Source organism: Mycteria americana, chromosome 2 (assembly GCF_035582795.1).
Source record: "Mycteria americana isolate JAX WOST 10 ecotype Jacksonville Zoo and Gardens chromosome 2, USCA_MyAme_1.0, whole genome shotgun sequence".
Lineage (NCBI taxonomy): Eukaryota > Metazoa > Chordata > Aves > Ciconiiformes > Ciconiidae > Mycteria > Mycteria americana.
In genome coordinates this window covers 40,915,243-40,932,763 of record NC_134366.1, presented here as the reverse complement: position 1 = coordinate 40,932,763, position 17,521 = coordinate 40,915,243, and the positions used below count along the sequence as shown (strand labels likewise).

The 17,521-nt window shown below is 39.4% G+C and overlaps 1 protein-coding gene across 6 annotated transcripts in view; it reads left to right on the top strand.

Moving 5' to 3' along the window:
• Positions 1–16,361, top strand: part of SATB1 (SATB homeobox 1) — a 76,247-nt gene extending 59,886 nt beyond the window's left edge. For 3 of the 6 annotated variants that reach the window (XM_075493125.1, XM_075493119.1, XM_075493120.1), the window contains 3 exons: positions 11,211–11,414; positions 11,924–12,019; positions 14,674–16,361. In XM_075493125.1, the coding sequence (XP_075349240.1) occupies positions 11,211–11,414; positions 11,924–12,019; positions 14,674–15,153 (780 nt within the window). In that variant the 3' untranslated portion in view covers positions 15,154–16,361. The remainder of the gene's footprint in view (positions 1–11,210; positions 11,415–11,923; positions 12,020–14,673) is intronic. The other 3 variants (XM_075493124.1, XM_075493122.1, XM_075493121.1) reach the window with 3 other exon arrangements.
• The last annotated feature ends 1,160 nt before the right edge of the window (positions 16,362–17,521 follow it).

Sequence of the window (17,521 nt, the reverse complement as noted above, 5' to 3'; positions counted from 1 at the left end):
CCACGCAGTCGCTTTGGGGCTTTCGCTGGGTGGTGGGGAGCCGAGGGCTGGTCGCCAGCACCGCCGTCTTTGTGGGTGAAACATCGTTCCTTTCCCCGCGTGGCAACACGGAGATATCTGGGGAAAGAGCCGTGTTCTCGATTTCTCAGGTTGCTTGTGCCTGCTGTGGGCAGATCACCGATTCAGGAGGCTTTTGAAGATTCAATGTGTCGGTGTTTTAACATGAAGAAACTAAAGCACTATTAAAAAAAAAAAGGGGGGGGGAAAGTCTGAGCGAGCTGTACGAGATTTAATGACGTACGGAAATGAAAACAAAGCTGTAGTGCTAGAGCCAGGAGGGAGGCTGAGGAGGTAGCGAGCAGCCCTTGGTTCCTGGCAATGGGGGAAGCAGGGTACCCAGTAAACAGTGCAGAAAACAAAAGTGAGCTCAACCCGTAACAAAACAGGAAACGACAGAGTGAAATTCCTCCTGAAAAACCGAGAGCTGCTAAACACGTTACTGCAAAGAATAAAGGCATCTTATGCAAACACAAATATACAGTAATGGTCCAAGAAGCGGTTTGTTAAAGGAGTGACCGATTACAATTCAGGTGAAGGGTTGTTGGGCGAAGGAAGGAGTAAGAAATAATAAATAAGTGTTTTCTCCCTTAATGTTAAACTGGATAATTCAAAACACACAACACCTGAAAGAATGTTACAGGATTTCTAGGTGCAAGGTGAGAAAGGAGAGAATGTTTTGTTCCAGTTATTTAATTTCACTATTCCTAATAGTTTCTCATTGTGTCCATTTTTTTATTTTCCTCAAATTTAGCCTCTAAGTCAAACTTCAGATTTTTGGTTACGAATTACCCCAGACTGTTGGCATATAATGAATAGACTAGGGCAAGCACGCAGCTAGCTAAATGGGGAAAAATTCCAATTTGCAAATATTTGTCTCATTCCAAATCTGCCAGATTTTATCTGAATCCACACTGTTATTCAGTGGTCATCTCATTTTTATTCCTGTGCAGTGTCGTGTTCCCTTACTTCAGGACAGCGTTTAAGAAGCAAATGAAAATAGTTTTCAGGATCTTTGTGAAGTAAAGGTGTTTGGACTGAGTGGTCCTTAGCAGAATTCCCTGAAGTTTTGGACCCCAACTGAGCAAGATTGCACACCTATCCGTTACGTCTGCGGGTTTACTCAGGTGACTAGGTATTTTGCTGAGCCAGGTGCTTAGCATCTCTAGTATATGTAACATGCAAGAGAAAGCTCTACAGATATAGGAACTTTCCACTGTTTATATAAAAAGTTATTTTAAAAAAAGCTATGAAGGGCTTACCTAAGATTCTTTTTATTTTTGCTTTGGGGCAGCCAGTTTGCTTCACCTCTAAGGAATCATTTGCTACTCTTATTTAGTATGAGGAGAGAGTCTAAAGGGATCGATCCTTTTCACCTGGAGAAAGGGGATGGGACGGAGGGATCGGGGGGGAAGAATTGTGCCTGCTCCATGCAGCGCCTGATTTAAGGGCAGAAGCTGCTGCCGAAGCTGCTGCCTGGAAATATGGCTGGGGCTCAGCTTGGCTGGCACTTTTCTTGGCCGGTGAGGAAAAGTGTAACACGAAGCGCTGCTCTCTCTAGGAGCTTTTCCCTTGTGGCTGTTCTTGTCCCCAGCCCGATGGCAAACTACCTGAAAACACTCCTGTGTTGGTTCCCACCCTTGGCCAGCCGGGAGGGAGAAACCTGATCTCTCCAGCTTCCCTTTTGATCCAGCTTTCCTATTCTTTTAAGTCTATGCCCCAAGCAACCATGCTACGAGTAAGGGTATTGTAGCTTTCTAAGGGCTTCACTGCCTTTATTTTTCCATGGGTGAGATACATTCTGGCTGCTCCCTTCTCTTTTGCTGGGAGGTTTATGTCTTTCACAGGTGTGGATTTTAAAGATTTTTTTTAAACTGCTTTGAGGTAATGGGCGTTATTAATTTTCTGACTGTTTCTGTGGTTAACAAAATCTGGAGGAAAGTTAGGGAAAAGTTTCTTTTCAATTTTCTTAAGACTCTCCTCACCCTTGGCATTATCAGAGCATTAAGCGTTCTTCACTGTGAAACTGAGAGCCACAGAAGCCAGCTGAACTGCAAGAGATGAGTTAAAACAAATTTTTTTCAGAATATTTAAATGTCTAATTCAAATCTATATGAAAACATTTAGTTAGGCCATAAAAATGTGAAGGGATGTCTCAGAATGGATTTGAGCTGTGTATGTTTTGGAATGATGTCGCTTGTTGGAACATCTTGTCAGCTGAACTGAATTTACAATGAAGTCCAAATATCTATGAGCCTGTGATTCCTCAGTGTGTGGTAGATCTTCCCCTGATCCAAAATGAATTCTGGAAAGAAAAAGCATATGACAAGAAGCCATGGATTTAAATTACTCACTCTGGGAAATTATAACTTTTTTAAAAAAATAAATCTAACAACGTGATATACACACGTATAAGTAATTACGGAAGTGACACTTTGGCCCTATGGCCTTTTTACTGGAGGTCTTTCCCCCAAAGCAAATGTTAAATCTCTGTGAGCAATGTAATAATAAACATTTGCTGTTCACTTGTAAATTGATAGTAGTAAAAAAGATTTTTAAAATTGCCAGGCTCTTTCTATTAAAGACTCTTCTCTAACTAAACTGCAGATATAGCTGCCATACAAAAATTGATTGTATGTTTAAGAATAAATAAATATGGGCTATTAAGGGTCGTGGTTGGATTTAGGGTTGTATTTACTTTCAAGGGAAGCATCAGTATTGCAGTGAAATCACTACTTCTCTCTACTTAAATAAAAGATAAAGGGCCATATATTACTAGTCACCCTCTGTGAAACCCACTGACCCATTTTATATGCCTGTACTATAAAAAGTAATGTACCAGACTGAGACTGACTTATTTAATAATTAGCAGCTGTTTTTTCTTGTTTAGATTTTTTTTATAGTTAAGTCCATTTTCGTCACACGTATCTCGCAGTTACAACGCCAGTTGAATCGCGTGTGTGAAAGAAGAAGGATCTGGGGTAGAGGAAGGCAGAATAAGGCTTCACCCACTGTTTCTTTGCATCTAGTACTTTTTTTCCCTTCTTTTTACATATGAATGTAGCTGCATTTTATGTAAGATTTTCAAAGGCATGCATATTATGTTTTTGATTAGGGCTTGTGCCTATCTATCATTGCTAGGCAATTGAAGGCAATACTGTAAAAAAGATACGTTTGAACAAGGGACAGGAAAGGTGGAGGAGGCTCAGAGCAGAGGAACCAAGCTTGGGAGAAGCCCTTCATTTAGATAATTCAATTCCCTCTGTACTGAACTAGAAAGTAATGATACTTATGTTTTCAGTCAGTTTTAGAGTTACGGGTTAGGTTTTTTCTTTCCATGAGCTGGTGGTACGTCTCAAGTGCTCATACACAGGGGACATACCCACCAGTTTTGGTACAGCCTCAGACCTTAATCCAACAAGGTTTTCGGTAGCACTGGCTCTTAGCCACTCACCGTGGCTCCAGGTAGAAGGAGAGGTCTGATACGACAGACAAGGCTGTGGGAGCAGGGCCACAGCTCTCCAGGTCATTTTGTTTCTGCACTTGTTTGTTGCTTGTCATTGAATTTGAGAGGTTGCTTTAGCAAGTTTCCTTTTCGTATTTATTTGTTTGGATGTTTACAAGAATAGAAATACGTATTTAATTTTTAAGTGCTGCAGCTGGAGAGGGGAAAAGGCAGAGAGAAGAGATGTTAGGAATCCTTTTCCCCTAAAATATCACCAAAAAATTGCAGTGAAATACTACTGCTGCTAGCTGTTTGGTCATTTGTTTTTCACAGCCCAGAGAAGAGGTGGAGGTAACATCCAGACAGATGGTGGAGCTGAATAATAGGTTGGATAAGAAATTTAAGGAAATTGTATAATCTGTTTCAGTATTCTTCAAAGGAAGTTTTTCTGCTAGTGAAGTTTACCTTTCTTCTGAAAAGCCCTATGAGGTTGTGGGGTTTTCAGTTTGTTTGTTTTGCTAAATCTCATCTATTATGACGGCAGATACAGATTTACTTAAAATTCACATCTGGCTTCCCCTTTCAATGTTCTAGTAATGAAAGCCAGTAAAATAGATAAACCAGAAATATCTGGAGATAAAGGACAGCTTCAGGTTTCAAACTTTCCCTGATTTAGGGGAATGCTCAAAGGCAAAGCCTGAAACTTAAGCCTGATTAGTGTAAATAAAATACTAAGGCAACCATCTTTCTGGGGACATTTATTATCACTTTAGGCCACGTCTCAAGAAGAGGCATTCGTATTCCAGTATCTCTACTCATCTTCTGGAACAGGCTGAAAAACAGCTTTTGCTTCGTGAATCAAAGATACACAGTTTTGTGAGCAAAATAGGGAAATCCCAAAGTATTGAAAACTCACAGCAGTTTTTAAAATTACTCGAAAGTATGTGCCTCACAAGTCAGTTCTTAAAATTACTTGAAAATATAAGCTAAATTGAAAAGATTTTCACTAACAAATGTGTTGTTTGGTATCAAAAACTACTAAGTCTGGTAGATTATTAGTTTTCCTAAAATTTTATAAAAATATCCAGTGGCCCTTCTTTTAATAGACTTCAGTTCTTCTGTGAAGCATTTAGGTCTATTCAGCTTTGCATAGGAGATAACCAGGACAATTTATGTATTTTAGGAAAGATAAACCTGCAGTCAAATTTTCCTGCAGTCAGGAAATTCCAGAAGAACATTTAACGTTGAAAAGGACTGCTCTCGTCATCTAGGCTTGTTCCCATGTCTGAACCCACAGGTATTTCATCCAGAAAGAAGTCAGATTTAAGTAATCTCAGCCTGAAAATTAATTTTCAGTTAAATGCTCTGTTCCTACCCTGCGGTGGGTGTTCCCTACTGTATTTTTCCGGATCATACAAATGTAATGCAAACCACATTTCCCAGATAAATTAAAGCAGCGTCCATTGTTACTTATTTGTCGTATTTGTTTGTGCTGAAGTGACATTTGTTTATTTTGCTTCTCAATGCCATATGCATGAGCTTACTGATTCAGAACTCCCTGAATTTTCAATCCTGTTGAACACTGTGAGAAATCTCAGTTGAAGGGTTTAATGCATTTTCCAGTCAATGTGTAGGGGAAATTTGGCCTTATCAATTTAAATGCTGGAGATCCTTTCATTGCATTATGGAAGAATTTTCTCTAAGCAGAGATTATTCTTAAGAACTTCATAACATTTAAAGGTTAATATGTTAGGTAAAGAACAATATCTTAAGACAAACATTTTTATTACAGGACATGAAGGGATAGTTCTGATTAAATTACATGATTATTTGAATGGGAAAGAAGACAAAGTGCATCATTTCTTGCCCTCAACTTTAATGCCTTTAATCAAATAATGACCTTCTGGAAATAGTTAATTTTAAGCATTTGGAAAGATCAATACCACTTTGCCACCAAAAAATGGCCCAGATGATGAAATTTGATGTATTTAAAGTACCATTTCACCCTTTTAACCTAGTAAATAATTTAAAATGCTTTCAGTACTCCTTTGCTACCATTATGTATCTCGTTCAAAGTATTATGACTTTTCCAAAAGCAACCTTTCTGTACAATGAGCAGCTTACAAGTTTGATACTAAAGACTAAGACTATATGCATGTACTGTAGTGATGATGTCGGCCTTTTTTCTTCTCTTTTATACGTGTATTCTGTTTTGAAAAGAATGGAAATACCTATGTTGAACACAGCCATTTGGAACAAAAATGAGATTTGTAAAGTGAGTTGGATGGCTTTTGAAGGGGAAAAAGTCAATATTTAAAGTTTAGTTCATGAGTTCTTTTCCTTTGTTTTGTCTATAAGCTTTTGTGTTAAAGGTGAAGGATTTGGGTTGCTCAGACAATTGAGAGCCCATTTTACCAAGTGTAATTTCATATCTGTGTTCTATAAACTGGAGTGCCTTCAGCATTGTAAATAAAAAAAAAAATGCCCTCTATTAGCATGTTTGTGGGCAGATTAAAAACAGTCTTCATTAGCATAAGTAACACTTACAGATTCTTTTAAAAGTAGAAAATTATTTGCTGAATGATAAATTGCTAGCTTTATAGTTAGTTGCTGAAAATGTGCTCATTCAAAATGCCTACTTTAGTCTACAATACTCAATTTTTTTGAGTTAGAAGTACTGTTTAATGGATTATGTACTTAGTCTTTGTTCACAGTAGATGCTGAAATGCAATTCACACTTTCTGCTAAAATGTTTGTATCAAATACCTCCCTATTTAGACTGATTTCTTTTAACACCGTGTATTTTTATTATACTATATGCCCCAGAGAATGATACAAAATAATCTTAGATATAGTATACCGAAGAAAAACTGTTCATATCTTAGCATTGATACTCTAAAATGTTTTGCCTTCTTAGATTCAAATTACAGCTCTTTTAAAAAATGTTGGCGTCTTCGTTAGTTATTCTGTAAGAAATATTCATCATTTGGCAAATTATTATCACTATAGCAAATTCACCAAACAAAAGAGTTCAGTTGCTCCACCTTGAAGCCCTTTCTTCCCAGACCAGATGTGGTTGTTGCTGATTTGGAAAGCCTTGCCCAGAAAACATCTTTCATGATTGTAATGCTACCCTCTTTGATCTAGTTAGGATTGGTATTTACACCTTAAGTGCAGATTTCAATTATCTTCTTTTTTCTTTTAGTAAGAAAGATACCAGAATGCAAGAATAGTTTGTTAGAAACTCTACGTGAAAGAGCAGAAGATTTTATTTAAACACAGCGCAGGTCAGACTGAATAAAATAGCATTTGGATACATACATAAAATGCATAGATGCTTTCTTTAAAATAAGCATGCTCATGGGTCTTGCAGAGTCTAATGTTTGGCAGTTATCCTCTTTGCGCTTTTCCTGCAATAGTTTGGCAGTTCAGCTTTCACAGGTTTTTTTCCTCTAATGTCTTATGTTTCTTTACTAAATCCCTATCAGAAAACCAGACAGAAGACTCTTATTTATTTTAAATATCTTAGGTTTAGCATCTTTTTTTTTTTCACCATTTTCTTGCTTACTGTAGCAAGACCTTTGCAGATGGTACTTGGTTACTTGAAAGTGCATAACAGTATTTTCTTTGTAGCAGATGGATTTAAGACTTTTAGTTCCCAATAAATGTAGGTTTACAATACATAACTTTACAGGATTTGTGTTGTATATAACAGGTTTGAACATATTATCTCAGAATTCATCTGCATGGCATTTTCAGCTTATCCAGGGCCCATGCCAGTATTTTAAGTAATAGGGAGAGCATAGTGATTGATAGCAGCTAAAGGCGTGATTTTGAATAGAAACAAAGGTTTTAGAACAGAAGGTGTCAAATTAAACTTTGTCAGTTTGAAAAGTAGTAACATCCTGAAAGTTCTCCAAACATATTTACATGTGGCTAATGTTTATATTTTGCTTTGTACTCTCTTTATATTCAGTGTAATGTTGCCTGGCAAATTTACTCTGTTTTAAAATCAAGGTTGTTCCCAATGTCATTGCAGAGTTTTGGGGGGTTTGCCTTGCTGCATAGATGTGTCTGCTTAATTATTTTAAGGCTGTTTTTTTAACGATGTGCTATATATGCTGTATAAACCAGTGGTAATCTAATCTGAGTTATAAATATTTCCTTATTATTTTGTGGTCCTTTCCACTTCCTGTAAGACATGAAAAAACAGTGATCCAAGCCCTCCTTCAGAATAAATTGTTTGAACTAGACAGAAATTGCTCTAGACTTAAATGGGTGTAAGAGGAGAAAAATCAGCCTTGTTAGGTTCACTTGTAGATTCAACTGCATTAACTACAGCAGTTCATACTTCTTTAGATCAAATGGAAAGAAAACTTACAAATTTCACAGAACTTAAAATGCACCATTAGAAAAGTCTGTATGATTACTTTTCCTAAAATTTACAAAAACATTTCATACATTCTCATTTAGTTGACTTGTATGAATGACCTTTATGTCAGATACAGAATTCTGAACCTGAAACTAAATGAAATAATTATGGTTTTGTTTGTTTGCTTTGAACCAAAAGAAAGCATATTGGTATAAAGTTTGTAGTCTCCTAACAAAGTAAACCCCTATAGCCTCTGTAACTGCCCATTCACTATCTCTCCTGAGAATTTTTCTGAGATCAACTTTCATAAATATTTTTGGAAATAAACCATGAAGACCACAAAATTGTTTCTATCCTTGTAATTTTAGAAGAATTCAGTTGGTTGTTTCCACGTTGCCCATCATATATTTCATCAAAGTATGTCTACTTGTTTAAAAACATGAAGAATCCAGTGGAAAAGAGACATTTTGGTAGAGTATCAGTCTATTCTGCGTACTGTGTCAGAAGCATCTGATTTTACTATCTCAAAATCGCTGCTTCCCTGAAAGGCTAGCAGAGACATGCTTCAGGTTAAAATTCATCAAATCATTTTTAGATAAGGAGTTAGAGGTATTATTTCAGTGGAAACATAACATTAGTTTTCAGTAATTAATAAAAATAAGGTCTGATCTAGTAAATATAGAAACCAGAAAGACAGTAAGGGGAGAAGGAATTTCTTAGTTAACAAAAACTGTTGTTGTGAAATATGTTTAATCAGCGTAACATGTGATTGCTTAGGAATTATTTTTACTATTGGACTTTTAAAAAGAGTTTCTACTGTCTTTTTTCCAAAAAAATCTGTGATTCACATCGTCACCAGACAAAATATGTGCAGCTTCTAAATGCATAGTGCAATTTCTTTTCCAGTCTGCCTGTATACCTTAGAGAGCGGTCATGGGAAGGGACAGGTTGTCTTGTCTTTTTTTTTACTTTCACTGAACTGCCGTGATAGTCAGCTCTGCTCTCTGTTTCACCACCATTAGAAAGAGGACCAACAGTTTCAATGTGAAGCAGTGCAGGCTCCAGACAACCAAAGGACAATTTTTATGCTTCAGGGCAGGCTGTTTTGGTTTTGGGGTTTTTTTAATTAAAAATCTTATAACTGCATTTCAATCAAAAAAACCTAGATTTGATTCTCTTCATCTTTGTCTCCCCTCCCCTTCGTCCTCCCCTCCCGAACTACGTGTGTTTTTGGACTGCACGTCTTTTAATTTGCTGTGGAAAACTAATACTGCTGTTGAGCATAATCCAGCACATATCCCCACGGAAGCAAGGTGGGCAGAGAACCACAAGCAATGTGTTGATTTTGTTAGGGGCAGGGAGAGTTCGTACATTAAACTGCTAATATGTCCCATGGTGCCTTATGATGCGGAGGGAGAATTCACAGCCACTTGCTACTGTTTTAAAAACGTGCCATACGATTCCAGCTGGGACAGGCTGTACGTTATGTGCTCTATAGGAAGGTGTGTGGCCCGGCTTCCCAAGTCCTGGGGCAATACCCGGCATCCACCCTTAGCGCGTGGTCAAGGAATGGGCTGCGCTCCATCCCCGGGGTGCAAGGGGGCCCTTCTGCTGCTGCCACCGCTCTCCTCCCTCTCCCCCCCCTCCCTAGCACACCTAGTGAGCACCCGCCAGATTTTGGCCCCATTTAAATTTTTGCTTTCTCAGCTCTGCTACCACCATCTCTCTAACATTTGTCATTTTGATTATTTCTGTTTCTTGGGGGCATTTTCTCCTGTGTCATTTGTTCAGTTTGCCACTTACATCCAACAGAATATACTTCAAATTTTTATACACACCTCACTAAATATTTTCTTATACAATATGAATGCATTAAGATTATTTGTTTATTTCACTTCTTCCTATCGTGGCAATATTTTTACACTGCATTTATTAACTGTTAGCTAAAGATATGAATGTCTTCAAGAAAATACATATCTATATTGTATCTATGTATCTATTGTATCTAGTAGTAAACTAGTCTGGATAAACCATTTTTCAACTACCAGTACGTATAAAAAGCATCTAAAAGCTTCTGTACATTTATATTATTTGTTGATTCAATAAAATGTCACATTATCTTTCCTACAGCATTAAGAAATAAAATTGCATGGACCTAGTTTTGAAACAGATCCTTGAAGCTAAAAGAAAGGAAGTATGCATGTTTTATATATGTAATATTTTGTTTCTAAATTTTAATATACCAAAAAATTGCTGCTGATGCACACTGTGCTAGCTCGAGTGTTTGCACTCTTCTTTTAAAACTACCGGTGCACAATTAAGAAAAAAAATCCTCAATTAAATTTTGAGACGATGTAAGAAAACAACTGTTAAATTTTCAAGATGAACTTGTATGTCTCTTTTGGAAGCAAATTAGCAACCGCTGCAGTTCTTGTAGGGGATTCTGTAGCCAACTTTGTAGTATGTATCCCAAACCCACGTCTGAATTAGAGTAGGTAAGGTCTTAGGCAAGTTGCTGTCCTGTGATGTGGAAATGGTATAAAGGGTATATCAGAAGCTTGAGCGTATCTTGCTCCCCCCCCAAGCCCTAGTAGTGTACATAAAACTGAGAGACTGGTTTTTTTCTGGGTCTGTGAGAAAAATCCTGAAACAGATAATCATCTGTCACTTGAAATAAGCTCACCTGCAGAGGCACCTCTACTTGTAGCAGATAGGAAGAAGATATTACTTGACTGCATCTAGTCAAAGGATTCCTGTCTTTTGAAAGGACGTTAGGGAGCTCCTCTACCGCTAAGATTTACATTAGGCAGCCCCACAGTCAAGGCAGATATTTGAAGTACTTCCTTGGTTTGAGTAGTAGGACCAGGGTTTTAAAAATTGCTCAGCAGACAATCTACCGGCTCACGAAGCACCGTGTCGATGCTCTTGGAGCTCTTGCATAAAAGAAAATATGTCGATGCTCTTGCATAAAAGAAAATAGGCAGCAGAGAGAATATACTGGCGTGAGTGAAACCCCTGTGCTGCGGCGGGGAGCGCGTCAGCGATTCTGCCTTCGCCAACCGGTTTGTTTCTGAGCAAACAAACAAGAGCGCTCTGGTGCGGGACCAAGGGGAAGGAGGTTCCAAAACGCTGGCGGTTGGCAAGGGTCTGTGAAATAGCGCGGCGGGCTCTCGGTGTATCGGTGTTTGCTTTAAGCCCAGCCTTTGCAGTGAAAGACCTTTCTTACCGGGGGAGAGCGTGAGGGAATGCAGCGCCGCTAAAGTACACGTTTCGCCCTCGTTTTGCCCCTCGTGAAGTGAGGAAAAAAACTAATGTTTTGCTGGTGTTATCTTCAAGGGGTGGCTCTGTGAGCTGTTACGTTGGAAAGAAGATCCCTCACCAGAGAACAGGACCCTCTGGGAGAATCTCTCCATGATCCGAAGGTTCCTCAGTCTTCCTCAGCCTGAACGCGATGCCATTTATGAACAAGAAAGCAATGCAGTTCATCACCATGGTGACAGGCCTTCCCACATTATCCATGTGCCAGCAGAACAGATTCAGGTTAGTTTACCTTGGCCAATCCCACAGAGCACTAAGTAAATAAAGCTTTAAATGGAGCAAAGGAAATTAGTGTTTCTTTCCTCCCGGCCAGGCTAAACGCAGGTCTCCCGGTACGAGATAAGAGCGCGCTGCTGTCCGCCACCAGAGTTCAAAGGAGAGCGTGCGACCACCCACGGTTTTTGTTTCGGTTCGGTGGTTTTTCGCAAACGTGCGTGGACGCGGTGGCGCAGAGGCAGCTGCGTGCCGGGCAGGGCGAGGGCGAGCCTCCGTGCTGGCTGTCCCCGGCTAGTCAGGCGTCAGGACCGAAAGGCAGAGGCGTTTGGCACCGGCTGTCAGACACCTTACCGGCAAAGCGGGAGGCCCTTGTTGCGCTGCTGTTCGAAAGCTAAGCTCGAACCCTCAACAGCGGCGGCTCGCTCCGGGTAGGAGTGAAGGGAAGGGGATTCCTCATCCCGCTTTAACCCCAGTCGAGGCTGGGGGGAGTCAATGTTTGTTTGTTTTTCCTTCAGAGCCCCTCTCCCACCACCCTTGGGAAAGGAGAGCATAGAGGCGCTTTCTTACCAGGCCTGCTGACCGCTGGACCTTGGCTGGGTGCTGCTCCGCAGGTGAGCTGGCACAAGGGCACCGTGTCAGGGAGAGAGAGGAGGGGATGCAGGACCCACGCCACGGGGCTTGGAAACAGCCGCCCTCCGCGCCGGGGCAGCCCCGGGGGTGCCCCCTCCTCCGGGGGCTGCAGCCAGCCTTTGCTCGCACGGGCACCGCGAGCCGGGAGCGTGGCTGGCTGTTTTGGTAAATATTGCAGCCCAGGTTGGCGGTGCGGACTGCTGTCTCTCTGAGCCGGGGACTCTTTAATCCCTCCTCATGGAAGACCTGAGGTCAGCCTTTTACCTGCTCCCTCTTAAAGGGCAGATATTACCCCACGCTTTCCCAACCTCAGTTGAGACTCAGTGTATCATTTGTATTACCTATACAGAAAAATATTTACAAAGCTAGGAAGGATAGAGTTATCTCGCAGCCAGAAACAACACGAGTGTATATTAAAGATAAAGCAAACTGAATAAGACAATCCCTTAGGATATCAAGTACTAAAATAATTGTGAAAGCCTGGAAACTTGCTGTTTGATTTAGCAAAAAGAGAGAGAAAGATCTATATTAAGTAATAAAACAGCACTTGTTTGAAAATGTACATTGTTTTTAATAAAATCGCTTCTTAAGGGGATAAAAGGAGAAGCTTATGCACAGTATAAACATTCAACCACTATGCCACTTACTTAGATTTTCTTGCCTTGTTGATAAAAGTTGTGTGTTTGATCTCGGAAATATTATTCACATAAGCAGTTGCATTGTAATCTCTTGATATGACTTGTAAGAGTAAGGATTGGGAGATTGGGCCTGAGTTTTGTCTCTGCTCTTCTACATGGTAATTGTTGTAGATGCATAAGTATGTAGCCAAGACACAAGTTTTCGAACTATATATACAAAGCCTCCAGTCTTGTAAGAATTTAATGTGCTGGGAGTAGTCTTGAATCTCTTTGGGATTGAAGCCTTGAATGGGACTGCTCACAGACCATAAAACATGAAAGAATGTGAATAGGGATGAGGCAAGAGCCTGAATTCCACTAGCATTTGTGGCAGATCTTACCATAAGATTACTTAAAGCAGTGGCTTCTAAACCGGGTATTGAGACCTATGCAGTCTCCACAACCACCAGTGGCACTGCAAAATGGACAGAATTGTAATTCCTCCAATGTTTATACTATTCGTACAGTATTTTGTGCTTCTTAGGGTCTGCAAGTGAGCTGCAACTGGAAGCTTGGGAACCACTACCGGCACACAAAAAATTGTCGAGGGGAGACTCGCAAAGGGAAATGAAATGTAGTGATAGCAACTGCTTGTTTTGCTGCTGTTTTTTTTTTTTAATAATAACTGGTGGTTTGTACCATATGACAAGAAATTTGCTGATCCAAAATATCTTACTAACCAGTGCTTCCTGTGCTGTGAAGCAAAAGAATTGTCAACAAAAACAGTAGCTGATAAATTTACTTTTGATTTTAAACATGATCTTATAATGTACTGTACTCCAGTGGTGGATGAGAAAAACATTTCTGTCCCTGGGGCTCAGTGCCTCACCTTTTAAGAATGTTTCTGAATCCATGCTTGCAAAACTTCATTTTAAGCTCTTGTTAATTATTTACATCATGATTTGCTTTATCTTATTCTTCTGATGTGCATACTGGCTCATTTTTATTGCCTGAGTTTTTGGAATGCAGCATGTTCCCTTCTAATAATAATAATAGTGCAACTTATTTAGAGCTTTGCATCTTAGTGCTTTATAAATATTAACTAAATAATCCCCAGCACAAACACAGAAGCAGGTAAATATGTTTGTTCCCTGTTTATACTTTGGGATACTTGAACGCAGGCAAGGCAGACCGTCTCCGAGACCACAGGCAAGAGAGGTCAGAGCCAGAAGGGGAAATACAGATTTCCTACCTCCAGATCTCTTTGTCCCTGCCGAGGCTGGGTTTGACAGCGTGACGTTAGGCGCTTCCAGCTAACGCATTCTGTCGCAATGTTTGCAAGTTTGACGAGACTTCAGTGCATGCTACGGTCAGATCAGTAGTGGGGTATTTCTGCACTTAGCTAAAACGCTCTCCTCCTCCCTGATATACCCCCAGTCCCTTAGTCTCGCTATGGCTAGAGATTTGCAGCCCTTGTTTTTGGGCAGCAGCTGCTGCTGCTGCTGGCAGAGCTCCTGTGCGTTTGCCCTCATCTGGCACTTTTCTCACTTTGCCCTTGCTACAGTTCTGGCTAAGCTGGTCAAGTTAATCCTATACTATGTCACCTACTTAGCATTTTGTCTTGTCTGCACTTGACTCACGGAGCATGTTCATTAAAATTTGTCAGCTAAACCGCACCGATGTCTCATCATCGGCGCTTTCAGTCAGACAAAGCCAGTGTTTTCCTTCTGCCTCTCTGTCCGTATCCCACTGTCCCTTTATCCCTCGTCTCTGCTCACACACATACGGACACTTTTGAGATATGCAGAGAGTTACTAACTCATATTTTAATTCTGGTTCAGCAGTAATTCAGCAGTAATGGGCCTTTTTTTTCTTTCTTTCTTTTTTCCCCCCTTTTGTCGTTTAAACTTACTAAGCCTTTGTTTATAGCTTTGCAATTTTCCCCCCGGATTTTCTTGGTAACACAAAATATGAGCAAGAATACACATACAAAAAAAATGCTGTGCTTTGTCTTGCAGCAGCAGCAGCAGCAACAGCAACAGCAGCAACAACAGCAGCAGCAACCAGGTCCCAGACTACCCCCAAGGCAACCGACAGTAGCATCACCAGCTGAATCTGAGGATGAAAATCGTCAGAAACCCCGACCGCGAACAAAGATTTCTGTTGAAGCCCTAGGGATCCTACAGAGTTTCATACAAGACGTAGGCCTGTATCCAGATGAAGAAGCAATCCAGACTCTCTCCGCTCAGCTTGACCTGCCCAAGTACACCATTATCAAGTTCTTTCAGAACCAGCGATATTATCTCAAGCACCATGGGAAGCTGAAGGACAATTCTGGTTTGGAGGTGGATGTTGCAGAGTACAAAGAAGAAGAGTTGCTCAAGGATTTAGAAGACAGCGTCCAAGACAAAAATGCAAACACACTTTTTTCAGTTAAACTAGAAGAAGAGTTATCGGTAGAAGGGAACACAGAGGTTAATGCTGAATTGAAAGACTGATCTAAAAGTATTATTTTCTTTCAACAGTGCCACTGGTATTTACTAATGAAATGAAAATTCCATCTTGCGTTCTGTCAAAAACCTTTATTATTCATTGTTTGGCCAATGAATCTTCCAAACTTGCACAAAAGTTGAAAAAAGGATAATGCAGACTGCACTAGATGTTTTACTCTGTTTTACAAACTGCTTCGCAGCAACAGATGAAGCGTTGAGGATTGTTTGATATTAATTTGTGTTCACTGGATACACTGTGAGTGTACCCAATAAGCATGATACCAGTGATTTTGATTCTGGAGCCTTCAGACAAGCATTACAACTTTTGTGATTTACTGTTTTTTGTTTCTGTTTTGTTCTTGTTTTTTAATTATTACTGTAGCACTCCACACTTGATCTTTGGAAACTCACATTTATTTAAAAAAATAAAATAAAAAAGAGTTTGTTACTCTTGTTCTATTGTATGTTACAAAAGAACTATAGACTGTGGAATGCAGTTTAAAGATAACATATGCCAACAAATGCCTTGTATTATATGGCACTGCCGTAATTCAGATTTGTTTTCTTTTGGAAATAAAGGTCACTGTATTTTTTTTTTCCATTCTCATTGTTACATGGTTTTAAAGAAAATGAAAAAGAAAATGTGAAACACAATTTAGTCCTCATTATTTATTTGTAGATCCTGCAGCATCATGTTGTAATTAATTTTTTTGGAAGTTTCCGTTAAATGTAATATTGCTTCTCTTGTTATCATACTGATTTTTTTTTCTATTTATAAATGTATTTTGATGGGCAGTAAAACAAAGTGTCTTAAAAGTTTTAAATAGAGAAAATGTGCTTTACACAGTTGCCTATAAAAAGTGCTCTATGTTATCCAAGCAATTCATACTATAAGCTTCACTCTTATTGTTGTATGCAATTTTTACTATCATGCAAATAAGCTTAGGTAAATAAAACTAATAGATCACCTTAGAAACTTATGCAATTAATGTGAAAATAATTGATGTTTGCAATGTGTCTTCCTTTGGTTTACAATCAATTTTAAAGCTACAGCTGTATAAATTTTCTGTATAAAGGTGTATTTCTTTTTTATGAGTTTATTGCTATGAAAACACCAGTTATTTTGTTACAGCTGGCTGTTTTTATAAGTGTATCACAATTTTCTTTATGCAGAAATGTTCTGACTAGGAGTGGTTATTGACTGTAACTACACAATTAAAATTGTTTGTATGGTATGATATGGCAGGGTTTGTCTGCGTATGTGTATATCTGGGAGGAATAACTTGTTCTTAGTGCACATTGTACCTTCTTGCCACCACTTTGAAGATGACATTTCAATTGTTCTCCTTTAAAATCACAGGCAGATTTTTTTAATGACCTTCTTAAAATTTGAATTTAGATAATATACTTCAAAAAGAAACACAGTTTGGTTATGAAAATCATAACCTGTCTTTTCTTGGTTTAAAAACTTGCCTGCCCAACAGAGATAGCAGGATATTATTGAGTCAAAAGGCTATCAGGCATAAACATATTTACAGTTCCTGGCAGTAATGCACTTATAATGGATACAGCTGGTTTTATTTTACACTAGAATTATGCTAACACTATTCCTTGCACTAATGTATAAACATTAAAAAAAACCATTAATAGTCACAAAGTAAATAGGAAAGATGGGCTTTGCACATAGCAGTCCCCTTCTAAGCAAGATTATTTTTAATGATCACTAATAAGGTTCTTGATAAAGCCATAATAATTGGTGAGCTCTGAATTTATGCAAAGCTCACGTCTAGGCTAGAGAGAAATCTGCAGCTGAAAGTTGTGAAGTACACACCGTTGTTCTCTTTTCCTAGGAGAGAAACAACTTACACCCGGTGCGATTTGGGATTCGAATTCAGCTCAGCTCTTCTAAAATGACTAAAAGTTTGCAAAACTCAGGATGAGTTTCAAAGGCACAAATGACTCTTAGGTTGCAGCAAATTTCTCCTTTTAGCTCCATTAAGTTCTTTAGGAAGATACATATTAGGCAACAAAGCGGGGCTTCATTCCACACGTTTAAAACTGCCGCAGGTTGCCCAGGTCCTCTGTCGCAGCGCCCTTGGGGTTCCTTGAGCAGCTCCCAGCTGTGGCACCTCTGGGCTGCTCCCGGGACTGTGCTGGGGCTGCACCATGATTTGGGCTTGGGATCCAGTCCAGTTAAAAGAAAAGAGCCTTAGTACCACTCTGGGAGGGAAACAAGCCTTAGCAGGGACACAGATGTGTAATTTGGCATTGCAGTCCAAAGGAAAGTCAAACTATGCCCTTGCTTAAGGGACTTGCAATAGCTATAAAGCTATTGATAGCCCGAAGCTATGCTAGTTGCAAAAGGGCAAAACAT